The following is a 13890-nucleotide window of genomic DNA, read 5'->3' on the forward strand; positions in this document are numbered from 1 at the left end:
CAATTACATTTCAGCTGCGCAATTAAGGAGGATCTAAGCACAATCCGTGCGCGAGCTTTTCCGGTTGTTGAATAGCGCGATCGCGCGCGATTCCGGATCGCTAATACGAATGCGCGACCGATAATCCGATTTTGTTTGATGAATCAGGGGCAATATCTTGATTCTTCATTCAAAGTGTGCAAAGCTTTTCGGCTGCAATACCTGCAGCCAAACCACAAGAAGGTACCCAAGTTCCAATGTCATAAGTCTGACTTAGACAGGAGGCAGAGAAAGTTTAGCTGGAATACCCAGGCCAGGTCCTGCAGTATTAACGGATCTAAACTCCTAATGATTCATTAGACCTATTTAAAAAAATATGATTGTCTTAACTTGGCATGTAGAGCCAGTGGTAGAAAAAAAATTAAGTACTTCTGTCTTTTAAAGGTTGGTAATTATAGATAAAGAAACAGACATATGCAACAAATTTGGTATTTGTAACTGCAAAAAAAAAAGGCCCTTGTATATACTGACACCTTCTAGTTTACCCCTCCAATATGAAAAACTGTGATATCTAAGTACATTTTGTGCATAGCAAGGGCTCCACAGTGAGTTTGAAAACTGAGGAGACACCTCTAGTGAATTCCATTAGAATAGAATAAATTGACAGGAAGCCATTTATCCTGACTAAGGCAGCTGGGGGGGGAATTAAGAGCTGATCCAGACCACCATACTATGCCCCAATCCTAAAAATTGGAACATATTTTCTATAACACATCCATTCCTCACAATCAAAGGGCTTTTCCACATCTGTGGATAACAACATCAGTGGCTTGCCTGTGACTGAGCAGAGTGGATCCAGCAGAAATTGGCAGTATTATCCCTTGCCTAACTAGATGGCAAAAAACAGCATTGGGTTGTAATTAGTTTATGTAAGACTCAACATAAAAAATATTTTGTAAATAATCTAAAATCTTTACAAGTTCCATACCTGCCACACTATATAGAGTATGTTTGTATGAGCCCCAGGATCTTGATAGCAATGGCTCCACAGTGAGTATGAAAATAGGAGGGAGCTTTAAATTCTGCTAAATTCAAATGAAAACAAGTACCTCAAAAACAATAATGGGATCACTGTCCGGAACTACATCAGAATGGAAAAATTGGACAGTTTGGTAGTACGGTCCATTACAACTGGGGTATCCTGTATAAATGATTTCTTAAGCCTCCATTTCTAGGACCTAGGTAAAGTATGTGCCAGTGTGATTAAATGTTTTGTTGCAAACTGAGCATTAAGAAACCCTAAGGAGGTCAATATGATGTTGCTAAAAATGGTCAGTTTGGGATTATGTCAGGAGGTGAGCAGAGAGAAGATATAAAGTGGACCCCCCTTAATCACAGGGGTTACGTTCCAAATTCACAAAAATCTGCGATATTTGGGCACCACCCCCAAATGTTTTTGTTTAATAATATATGTGCTACATTACTTGTAAATACAATACTGTACTGTAATAAAGTCAGTACTTACCCATTAGGATACGTGACTTGAGTGGAGACGATGATGATGAGCATTTACAGTTCTTCAGAAGGCACCACTTCATCAGGTGCTTCAGAGTGTTGCGTGCTTCTTGTGTGGTTGCGTCTTAAGTCTTCTTTGCAGGTTAAAAAGACATTGTGATTGGCAATTGCTGGCGTTTCTTCTTCATAGATCGCATTCTTGAACTGCAAAGAGGAAACCATAGAGGTATCCCATGCTTCAGCCATCCCTTGCAGTTCTTTTGCAGCTTTTGCCATCGTTGCAAGTCTTTTTAGCAAAAGGCCTTTGTCATCTTCCTCCTGCAATGGATCACCTTGTTCCTCTTCTTCGTCGCTTGCAGATTTTGTAAGCTCAGCCAAGTCCTCATCTGTCAGTGGGTCAGAGTGGGCATTGATGAGCTCATTCACGTTGTCTTGTGTCATGTCATCAAATCTTTCTCCTCCTAAAATCTTCGTAGCTTGACCACCTTATCAATTGTGGATTGTTGAATTTCCTCTAGAGAGAAGCCTTTGTAATTATGGAGGCATTCTGGCCACAACTTCTTCCAACATGCGTTTAAAGTTTCGGGTTTCGAGCCCTGTAGAACCTTTTGTATCACATGTTTCAATGGTGAATTTTTGCAAAAAAGTCCCTAATAGTAAAATTCTTGTGGGAATCCAAGGTCTCAACAAGGTGCTGCATAAAGTTACAAATATAAAGTGCCTTAAAGGCACAGATGATGCCTTGATCCAAAGGTTGAATGAGGGATCTTGTGTTTGTTGGCAGGAAGTCAATTTGTACTCTCCCATAGTATAAATCTAGTGGGTGGCCTCTAGCTTTGTCCATCATAAGGAACACTTTGAAAGGCAGCCCTTTTTAGGTACATTCTGGCTTGAGGGATGAAACATTGGTGGAACCAGTCGGATACCAGGCTTTCGTGATCCAGGCCTTAGAGTTGTGCATCCAGTGGACTGGCAGCAGGTTTTTCTTTTTTCTTTTCAGGGCCCTGGGGTTAGCAGATTTATAAATTATTGCTGGCTTCATCAGGAACCCAGTAGCATTGCCACACATTATCAAGGTTACTCGATCCTTCTAAGCTTTGAATCTGGGGGCTCGAGCTTCCTCTTTCATTATAAAAGTCCTGGATGGCATCTTCTTTCAGAACAATTCAGTCTCATCCATGTTGAAGACTTGTTCTGGCTGATACCATTTCTCCACTATGATTGCCTTAAATACCTCATGGTACTTCTTGGCTGCTTCTACATCTGCTGATGCAGCTTCCCCATGCAGCAGTACACTCTTGAACTGGAACCTCTCTTGAAATCGATAAAACCAGCTCTTGCTGGCTTTAAATGCAGTGTGCTCTTCTGGTGCTGTTGATGATCCTGGTTGAGGGTCGTCCTGGTTGTCTATTTGGGCACTTGCTTCTCTGGCAAATTGCTCATAAAGTTGCCTGGCCTTCTCTATGATGATATTGGTGTCCAATTAAATATTCTTCTTCCTGCAATCAGTAATCCAAAGAGCCATTCTCACAATATACTACACTTGTTCCATCCTCACAATATACTTGTTGCATGCAGTCACCATCCTTTTTGCATTTTGAATGTAACTGACTGCTTTGGTACTCCTGATGTTGGCTTCATCCTTCTTGATGTAGTGTATGGGAGACTCGTTCAGGCTGTAATGGCGGGCAACAGCAGCATGACTTTTTCCTTCTTGAAGCATGTCTAGCAACTTAACCTTCTCATGGATTGTCAGATACTTCCTCCGGTGCTTAGGTTCCTTACCAGATGCCTTAGAAGGTGCAGAGTGTTTGGGTGACATAATAGAGCTTGCAGAAAAAGTGTAAAAATACAGTACAGCGTACACAGCACAAAACGAGAGCACAGAATGCTGGGAAGATTCTGCTTCCCTTTCCCCAACTGCATGTGTCCCATACATTTAGATTTATTGAGTGGGCCATCCCGATTGGCCGGACTGGTTCCTCCTCTCAGCAAGCGCTTTCCTCCATGTAGTCGCTAAATCCGCGATATACCGGGACCACGATGTATGAACCGCAATATAGAGGTGGTCTACTGTAATTATAAATATCTTCATACAATGGATTTTCCAACAATACTTGCACTAATCTCAGATAATATCCAAACATATAATATCCCAACACTTTAACTCATAATGAATACCTATTCAAGTATATGTAAACAAGATTTCACAATCCAATATTGAATTCACAAGGAGAATAAAATAACTTCCAAGAAGAGTCAACTAGCATAAATGAAGATGTGTGACTCACTGGACAAGACCACACAAATATCACTGCCAGTCTATTTTGATTACTGATTTAGGTTCTGCCAACATCCCTTTGTTCCAGAGAAATTGAGGGTCACAGAAGGTAAGTGGTCAGCTATGTGTAACAGGCAACCCACCAGCTGCTCAGTCCTTCACACTGCAGTTTCTGCAGATTTGACTTCAGACTGTAGCGGTACTGAGCGTCTCCCCCTAGGCAGGGTTCCATGGCATGAGGAAGGGTTAACCACACTGGCATTCTGAAAGCAATCTTGACAGCACAAAGAATATTGACAGTACCCTAATGCTCATTGCCATGGAAGTTGCCCCCGAGGGTCCCTAAGATACAAACTCACCCTCACTCTATCCTTACTTGTTGATAGCATTTTATGCTTGTGATCCCATATCTAGCAATTTGTTATGCTTAGGGGGCTGAAATGTAGTTTGGTAGCAGCACTCAAAGTTCCCTGTGTACCCTGAAAATATCACATTTCTATGACACTCAGTGTAGGAGATATAAAGGTTTACATGGGGATACTGAGAGCAGCATGGGCACAGATACAGCTCTCATGCTGCTGCTGCTGGGATTATCTCACAGTACAAGGTGGGCAGGGAGCAGTCACAGTTGATTGCCAGGTCTATAGTACACGCCCAGGGAGATAACACTGAGCATGCTCAGAAAGCTCCCTCTCCTGGTAGCACGATCTTATAGAGGAACATAGGAGATGCCTACCCCGTATCTGCACAGTCCAGTGGGACTTGTAGGTCACCCATTTTCATTTATGCAAGATGATTCTTCTTGGAAGTTATTAAATTTTCTTTGCGCATGCAATATTGGAGTGCAAATTGTCATTTACTTATTGGAACAGCTATTAGTGCAATAATATTGTGTTGACATTTATCTGGGAATAATGCAAAAATTGTTGGAAATCCTATTATATAAGTAAATTTATAATTTTATTTTCTCTTAGCGCCACAATCACCTCTGATATTTATTGAAACTTTGAAACCTTCTTTTCTTGTGTGCTGCTATATTTTTGTGAATACGTTAACACAGAGTCACTATATATTTTAGTTCTGAAATATGATTGGTAAGGTTAAAAATAAAAAGTATAGTCCCTGGAGAAGTAATTGAACAGTGTTAGGGATGAACGCTTGTTGGCAAATTGGCCGATCATTTGTGACCATGTTCTTTTTGTCTCACCAAGAGCCCTGATTTCCTCAACTTCACTTCCTTCTATACACGTCGTTTCCTGCATCTTTTAAACGATTGCAAATAGTGTCTATATATTTTCAGTCAATTATCTTTGAACAATCGTATCGTTACACCATTTACAGAATCATGCACTATACAATTGTTCAAAACAATCGTTATTCTTACATTTTCAAATCACTCGTTTTCAAACAACTTTTATCTGGCCTGTGCACGTAGCCTTAGAGTATGCCACGCAACTGTGTTACTGTTACCACTCAGTCTGTCCAGCAACCTGCAGCATCACCAGTCTCCTTATAGCCGTTAAGCTCTACCTTTCTCGGCATCTCCTGCACAGACACTGAGATTGCGCATAGTTGAAGGGGATTTTGGAGTTTGTGCTGCAGCCAATGAGCTGATTGGTTCCCAGAATTATTTCTGTCCTGCTATTGGCTGCTGTTAGCACTGCAGGTCGTGCCGGCGCCGCTGCTCCTAATCGCAGGCATGGGCGCCGGGTTCTATCTCTCAGGTAACACTACCTATGTTCCATATCAGTGTTTCCTCCATGCTGAGACTTGCTCTGTTTGTGAGCTGGCGTGGGAGGCTCTAGAGAAGACCGGGTGGCTGCTTAGTTACGCCCCTCTAGAGTTTACCTGGCCAGCGGCACAGTGGGTCCACACCTTCGTTCATAACAGCTGCTAGCTCTATATAAACCTCCTTAGTTCCAGGCTTTGGTCGTTGGATCCTCAGCGTGTTTCCTGCTATCTGCTCAGTTATGTTCCTTTTTTTGAATACCGACTTCGGCTTTGCCCTAACTTTCCTTGCTGTTTCCCTCAATGCTCTGAAGCTTGTCTCCTGCCTGCCCAGACCTCTGACTGTCCTGACTTTGATTATTGCTAGATGCCTGCCCTAATCCTGGCTCATCTTCACCACAAGTATTGCCTGCTACCGGCCCGGCCCTGCTACCTCATCCCTGGCTTTCCCTACAAGGAAACTCTCTGTCCTGCTCCCCCCTGGGGGCCTGGACCTGCTGTTCTCCCTATGGCAATTTCGTCTGGCGACTAATGAAGTGCTAACAGAATGATCTAGCCCACATGCAGGCTTCTTGGGACAGCTCTCTGCTTGAATTATGTAAGCAGATCTCTGAATTGAATATCTCTGTGCAAAAAGTCTAGAGGAGATACTTTTAGCTGAAGAATCAAATCCAGTTCTTGTTCAGTCCGTAGTTGTCAGTGGCAAGTGTTCTAGTCAGCTAAGTTAGCTCCGCAGTACAGCACCCAAACCCAAGTTGCCCTTACTCTGATGACAGAAGTATGTAATTTGGGCATACCTTGGTTACAAGCACATAACCCTCTGATTAACTGGTCACAAGTGCCCTTTTCTTCAGACTAAAGCTACGTACACACGGCAGATTTTTATCGCCCGATAATCAGCATCGGCCAATTATCGGGCGAAAATCTTCCGTGTGTACAGTCGGTGTCGTCCATCGTCCGGACGACCGACCTGCCGGATCCACGGACGATGCACGACAGCCGATCGTAATGAAAGGGAAGGGGAGAGCGCGCAGCAGGGTGCCGCTCCGTCGCTCTCCCCCCTCCCCTCTCCATAGAGCATGAACGGTGCTGTATGTACAGCATCGTTCATGCATCTTGCAGCCCCTTGTCGTTGGAAAGGATCGTGAAAGATCCTTTCCAACGACAAAAATTGCAAGTGTGTACGCAGCTTAATGCCACAACTCCTTTTTACCAATCTGGTCCAACTAATGTGCAAGGATGCGGACAGAAAAGAATTCTTACCACCTGCCTATCAACAATATCTAGACTTTTTTCCACACATTGCATATATGACTGTCCCATTGAATTGTTTCCAGGAGCCAAGATTCCATTTGGGCACATTTACCTGCTATAACCTGCATAACTCAAATGAATTGCTCTTAAAGAGTAAAGGGTTTATTGGCCCATCCACCAGTGCAGATGTATTCTTTATAGAAAAGAAAGACCACAGTCTACTGCTTTTAATTAACTACATGGACCTCAATTGAATCACTACCAAAAGTCGATATTCCTTGCCTCTTTTCCCAGAGCTTTTTCAGAGGCTAAAGACTGGTAAAGTATTCGCTAAGTTACACCTACTTGGAATTTATAACTTAGTGAGGATCCGAGAAAAAGATGAATAGAAAAACATATTTTGCGTGAATATCTTTCATTTTGAATATGTAGTTTTGTCATTTGGTGTAATGCTCCTGCAACTTTTCTGTTGTTTTTTACCTGTACCTGTCAACCTGTATATATACGATATCGAGTGGAACCAAAGTCGCCTGTCCCCGCTCAAGTACCAGGCATCAATATGTTTTTTTTTTGATGATCTTCACTCATCTTAATCGGTTGTGCCATAACCATATATTATCCTGGCACATGCAGGGGAAGCCAAAAGCTCTGGGTTTTCCTTGCAACACAGCTCAGATTTTTGCCAGAAACCCGGAGTGCAGAAGGGATGTTGCCTGTCACTTTCTGCAATAATAACCTGTCTGATCATTTAAACATAAAAGTAGAACACCACAAGTACAGAGCAGGATGAAATAATGAATCCACAGTGCTTTAAAGTGTCTGCACTGCCAAAGTTTCTCATTTCTCCTTGACTTCAAATGATGCCTGTCCAGCCTCTGAGAGGGCTGTTGGGTGTTTAACCTTTACCCAAGCAATCTAGATCTTTTGGTTGGACATAGTAGGTAGGGCCTGTAACATGGCCTAAAGATCTGAGACCATCAATAGGGCCGTGAGAAACAACTGCAAATTTGAAATGGTGCAGATATAGTTATTACTATACTATATGTTACCCACTCCAGCAGGAGTAAGCAGAATGGATGGATCCAGTGCAGAGATAGAGGAGCTAACCAAGTTTATGAAGAAGTGGCAATGTCACTCAGTTTAGTATGGAGCTGGGAGGCCAAAAAAGCACCTTGCCTTCACAAGAAAGGTCTAACCAAACAATCTCATGTAGTGGGAAACATCAAGCTGTTGAGTAGCGAGGAGGTCAAAAAACCCTATTGTTTCTGAGACTAGTAATCGTGAAAGTGGTTAAAGAGGAACTAAAGGCAAAAGTGCCTAAACCAAAAAAACACTTACCTTCTTTCCCCCAGGGCAGAGATGTTCGGGCATGTGCAGAAGTAGCACCCAAGAGCCTCCCAGGATGCCTGACGTAGGTATCCCGGGAGGCTTTGTGCTCCCATTCATTCTCGATTTAGAAAAAAACAAAATTGTTGCACTTAAAAAGAAAAAAAACAGAATTTTTACTTAACATAAAAGGGTTTTAAATCAGGAAAGACAAACAGAAGTCAGTCCTAAAATGAAGAAAACTTTGACTTCAACACTTTCAACGCTACTACTGCAAGTAGCTTTTAAGTTAATCAAAAGCGACGAAATGAAAATTCTAAAATATAAAATATGGCTCCAGAAATTTTTTAACATTCTTATAAATATATTTTTTTGTATTTTTGTATATTTATAGTAATAAAAATATATTTACTTATCTGTCTTAATACCTGGACAACTTTGACTGCATAAAAAAGGGCTTTCTCATACTTGGCAGGTAAAACATACATTATTTAGAGATGTGAACATTTGCAATTAATGGAGGGGAAAAAAATTGAATCAATAAATGGTAAGCCTCTACAGATCCTCAGAGATACCCTGTATTGTGTTGATTGTATAATTGCCATGATGTGACCCACATAATATTAAATCTAATATAACCTTTTGCCTTTAAAGCGTGTGGACTGCTGAGTCTATGTGTACCCTTGTACAAGCAACTTTCAAAAACAAAACTAACTGTGTCCATAACAGCAATACGAAACCTGAAATTATATTAAAATACCCGTGTCTGGAAGTATTGGTAAATCTGAATTTTTCAGAAGACACTTTTATGCTTTATCATAATGAAGAATCTCCAGAATGGAATAACAAGGTAATGTTCATTTGTTTCATCAATCTGTTCATAGGTTTGTCTTTGTTGTAATCCAGCCTTCATGGCCATATTATGTGGCAACTTGTACAAAGTGAAAAATTAAAAACCTGATGAGGAGTCAATTGGCCCTAAATTTATTTTTGGATTTGGATCATTAGTACTTTTTGTCTCCAGTCAATTTCACTGCTGTACCATGTCCTGTCAAAACAGGGGCTGATCAGCTACACAGCAATTTTTCAGCTTTTTCCTTTTCACCCGGCTGGCTGTCATCACACAACAGCTCAGTCAGGACTTGATGCAGAAATTGTAGTTAGTGTGTCTGGGAAATCTGCTAGCTCTACTGGGAGGGGAGATGTTTACATTTGTATCTTCTCCTGTCCCTGTATCTTCCTTATTCAGGAAGAATAAGGAAGATACAGGGACAGGAGAACTGCCAAGCTGCTGGTTCTTACTCTGAGAACTGCCAAGCTGCTGGTTCAATTAAAGGTTTTGATAGTTCAGATAAACCACTTGTTGCCCCACACCAGGTGTACCAGGATGTAGGTTAAAGAACCATCATTTGCAGGCAGTTTGATGGCAGCGACCCCCATCCCTATTGGGCTGCCATGGGTGTATGCTAGATGTTCCCAGCATCTCCTCATAAGTAGCAGGTCACTGGAGTGAAAAGGCAGTAATCTCATTGCAACCTCACCTGCAGTCTGGACATAGTTAAAGGTTTAGTTCACAAAAGCAGTTTTTGTAATTGGTATTACACCGTTTTACTGGTTAAAATTTCTTGCAAAAAAAGATAACATTAGAATAATTTCTTATTTAATAATATAATAATTAATAATTTAATAGTTAATTCTTTTTCCCTTTTTTGATAGTAAAAAGGCATGTTTTTTCAGACACTACATGCAAAGGTCATGGGTGTTTAGCCACCCTAGCCATCGCCATAGACTTGGATTGGAAATACCTGTCACTATTATGTAAGGACTTTTTAGGTTCTCACATTTATTTCAAACATTTTCACTAAAAAAATGCAATGCTTTGCTAGGCTTTTGCAGCCACTTGCAAATGCATAAACAAGCCTAGCAGTTACTACATGTTACCATTCCTGGAAACCAGTAAATGCCACTGTTTTTTTTACTACTTTACAACCTGATCCTAAATTATTACAATGCATTAAATACATCTAACTCCTAGAAGTGATTACACTCTTTACAAAATATGGGGCACTGGGATGTAGGGTGGCAATACAGGGGTACATTAAAAGACGATAGAAAATTTGGATCAACTAAGAGGGAGGGTTTTACAAAATTGAAACAAATTATAGGGGGTGGTAGAAAGCTGACACAATTATAGGAGTTATTGGACAACTATGACATAAAAAACTGGGCGCACTAAGTTTGTTGTAAACATGTTGCTCCATCCACTTTTTGACCACCCAGCTACCGCTTACCTCCATCAAGCTGAAAAAACAATCTTGGCAGAACACTTCTTTGGCTTATCTAGACCCTCCACTTGCACCTGACTTCCTTACTGCCTATCCAAAACGCAAAAATTGGATCCTTAGCTGGTTAGCCCAGGCCTTTTGACATGAGTTGCTCAGAACACAAAAAAATCTGATCAAATCTGGTCAGAGCAGTTGAAAAATCTGACTGGATTCAGAATTTGTATTTTTGTAATCATCCATAGTATTCCTGTCAATTGCAGATATACTACAGCTTAGCAGTCATCATCCAATGGACTACTATACTTCTCAATGTCTGTAGGCCAGATTCGTTGCCTGTAACAATTATTGTAATTGTATTGTATTGCCCTGTGCCAGTTATTTTTTAAAGTTTGGGTATTTACCCGTTACTTTTCTAGTCTCATTCTAACTAAATATATACATTTTTCCATCTGCACATTTTATTTGGATTAATGGAAACACCACATTTTAGTGTTAATTTTTTCCCACTTGTTCCCACAGACCCTCCCTGAAATTTTTGTGACAACACTATGATCAGGGGCTCTGCAATTAACTTAAAAAATTGTAAATCACATGCTACAATGTAAATACATTAAATCAGTAGTATTAATACATTTTTGCATGCAATCCAATGAAAATGTGTTACTATCAAAAAACCCAATTCAAGTACAATTTTGCCTTTGTCAAATGTATGCACCATGCCAAGTTTCATAGGGTATTTGGCACAGTCCTGTGTTAAAAGGTTATTATATGGATTACAGAGAATTTTTAAAAGGAATGTTTATTAGTCATTTTGCATAGATATTTGATTTAATGCAGTTCTAGTTTTAAACTGTAATATTTTTTTATGAACCATTATTTTAACTATATATTAATAACTGTAATGCTCATTTTTTCAGTGTACGTATGTGCCTGAATGTAAGGAAAACTACACAGAAATAGCAATACACATACAAGAAATTCAAAGAAGATTTATTGAAACATCTTCATTTGTTTGCTACTTTGACCCAAAAGGAAGACAGAAGGGTATTATTTTAATAAGAAAATTTGGACCCCAGAAGATGATTTCATACTTTTTCTGGCCAACATCGATGTTTACTGTTGGACTTTGTGTGGTTATTATTGTTAAAATCAGCCAGTATTTTGCCATGATCTCTTTGCAAGCAAACAAAGCCCTGGAGATAGTCAAATCCTAATTTATTAATGTCAATTACAATTGGAAAACATCCTTAAACATATTTGATTTTGTGGCTATAATAAAAAATGTTTCATTATATATAAACACACTTTTAGTTTAGATATGGTATACACAGAGTAAAAAAGGCTGCTCACAAAAAAAAACAAAAACAAAAAAACAACAAACAAACAGTGTTTAACACATATATACAATGTACACGTTAGTTTAGATAAGAAGCCAATGCAGATATATAATTATATAAACAAATAGAAACTACTCTCTATAATAAATAACATCCTAAACATGTTTACCTGGACACATACTTTCCAATTTGAAAACAAAAAAACATTACTTCCTATATAGACCTAATGCATATTGTTTTATCTAAATCAACCCCACTATCTCACATATGGTGAAAGTGCTTGTTGCTTAAATGATTTTGGTTTTGATCATTTTATAATATAAGTGAAATGTATACAACAAATGTTATGCCTGAGAAGACATTAGGAAAAAAACAAAACTATGCATCAGCAATCATGGCTAAGCAAAGTCAATAGCTCTGCTAGCTTTAGGTAAAGTTCAAAGAACTAACAATTTTGTTCAAGCATTTAACATTGTTTTTTTTATTTTCCAAAACAAAGGTTCCTGCAATATTGAGAAGTAAGGAATTGATATTTACTTGAAATACTTAAACGACTAGTGCCACTATGTATAATAAAAATGAAGGCTTGTTTTCACAAAACCTCTTGTCACATTAATAACATGATTTCCTGCAGAACTCATGTTTCTTAAACTCTTATTATTAGGGTCACTATAGGTGGAATAAATCAGGGGTGTTTGGAAAGAAGCTCAAAAGTTTTCTTGTGACTGTTCTATCCTTGTTGTTATTTTTTTATATTGTTTAAAACTGCAGGTTTTCACATTTTTATTCTGAGGAGATGACAATTTCGTGCTGTTCCCATTGTGACAGTTTGTATTTTTTGAGTATACAGTTTATAAAGTGAACTTCTAAACTGTCCAAGTTGATAAAGTCCATTCGTGCAACTGTATATGGCGACCAAGCTTTTTTGCTATGGTACTCCTTGAAATCTTTAAACAAAGTACACTTATACAATACAAGTAATACAACAATAGTTTATTGGTTTGATTTTATTAATAGTCATTTATTAGTTTTTTCATCTGACATTTTTTCAAAATTCAGTATATCAAACTAAACCTTTCTTTTCAATACATGGTCAAATGGTTAATTTCTAAAACAGTATTTTTAATTTAAAGTAATGAAAAAACTACATACCACCAGAACCAACCAGAATTACACAAAAGGCATTTGACATCTCCTACAGCAAGGGAGCAGATAGCATGCAGTTACCCAGCTATGCTGATTTAGGCCTAACTACCTTTCAGCTTTATAGGTGTTTTTTAGAAGAACTGTTAGCACTGGCACTGTATTTTCTGTCTTCCTTGATGCCCAGAAGGGGAATCAGCAAATGGATTGATGTACTCCTTAAATATTAAAATAGTTAAATTATTTCCCCCCCCCCCAGTGAGCTAGATTTAGAGGTCCAAGTTCTTACCAATTCTGCTGTTTATGCAACGAGAATTGTTTTGCTATCAGATCTTACTCTAATGTCAGTAAAGAATATCAAAATTATTTTACTATTACATTTTAAGGAATTGGACATTTTCTTAAAATCACTATCTAACTTTCAATAGAAACTCTATTAAAAAATAAATAAAATTAAAGACTGTTTACTCAAAACCATCTTCCAATTTAGCAGAAAGTTTTTTCTTTATAATACAATATTAGAATAGTCATTCTTCGTGAAAATAAAGTCATTTTTTTAAAGAGCTTGCTATCCTAATCTAAGATGATTGCAATATGCTGTCAGAGTTTCCCCAGCAACAGAAGAGAGACCAGCTTTGGCAGCATACACATAAAGACTTGAACTTGAGGGTGAGCTAAATGTGTTCTTTTGGGAAAGGAAAACACATAGCTGATAATGACACAGCAAACAAACTCAAACACAATGTAAAATAACTCTCAAACATACAATAGCAGCAAACAATATTTAACAGTGTACAATAGGGAGCAAGCAAGGTAATATGGCAACAGCAAACAGGAACAAAGCAAAGACTGGATTTCAGGGAGCAAGTGGTCATCAGTGTCATAGGTACATTGCTAAAGCAGGGCGGGACATGTGAAGCTAGAATATAAAGACCTTCTGATAAGCAAAAGTGTTGTCTCACAGGTGTTATGTTGAAACCTGCAGCAGGTCATCTTCTGGGTAACAGAATGCTGAATTTCTGTTTTTTTCTCCCCTAGGCCA

General features: G+C 39.0%; 1 protein-coding gene across 1 annotated transcript in view; it reads left to right on the top strand.

Moving 5' to 3' along the window:
• The window catches only part of KCNMB1 (potassium calcium-activated channel subfamily M regulatory beta subunit 1), a 35647-nt gene extending 22951 nt beyond the window's left edge, over window positions 1–12696 (top strand). The window contains exons 4-5 of the mRNA XM_072400796.1: window positions 8738–8933; window positions 11286–12696. Of these exons, the coding sequence (XP_072256897.1) occupies window positions 8738–8933; window positions 11286–11582 (493 nt within the window). The 3' untranslated portion in view covers window positions 11583–12696. The remainder of the gene's footprint in view (window positions 1–8737; window positions 8934–11285) is intronic.
• Window positions 12697–13890: the final 1194 nt, after the last annotated feature.

Source organism: Pyxicephalus adspersus, chromosome 2 (genome assembly GCF_032062135.1).
Source record: "Pyxicephalus adspersus chromosome 2, UCB_Pads_2.0, whole genome shotgun sequence".
Taxonomy (NCBI): Eukaryota; Metazoa; Chordata; class Amphibia; order Anura; family Pyxicephalidae; genus Pyxicephalus; species Pyxicephalus adspersus.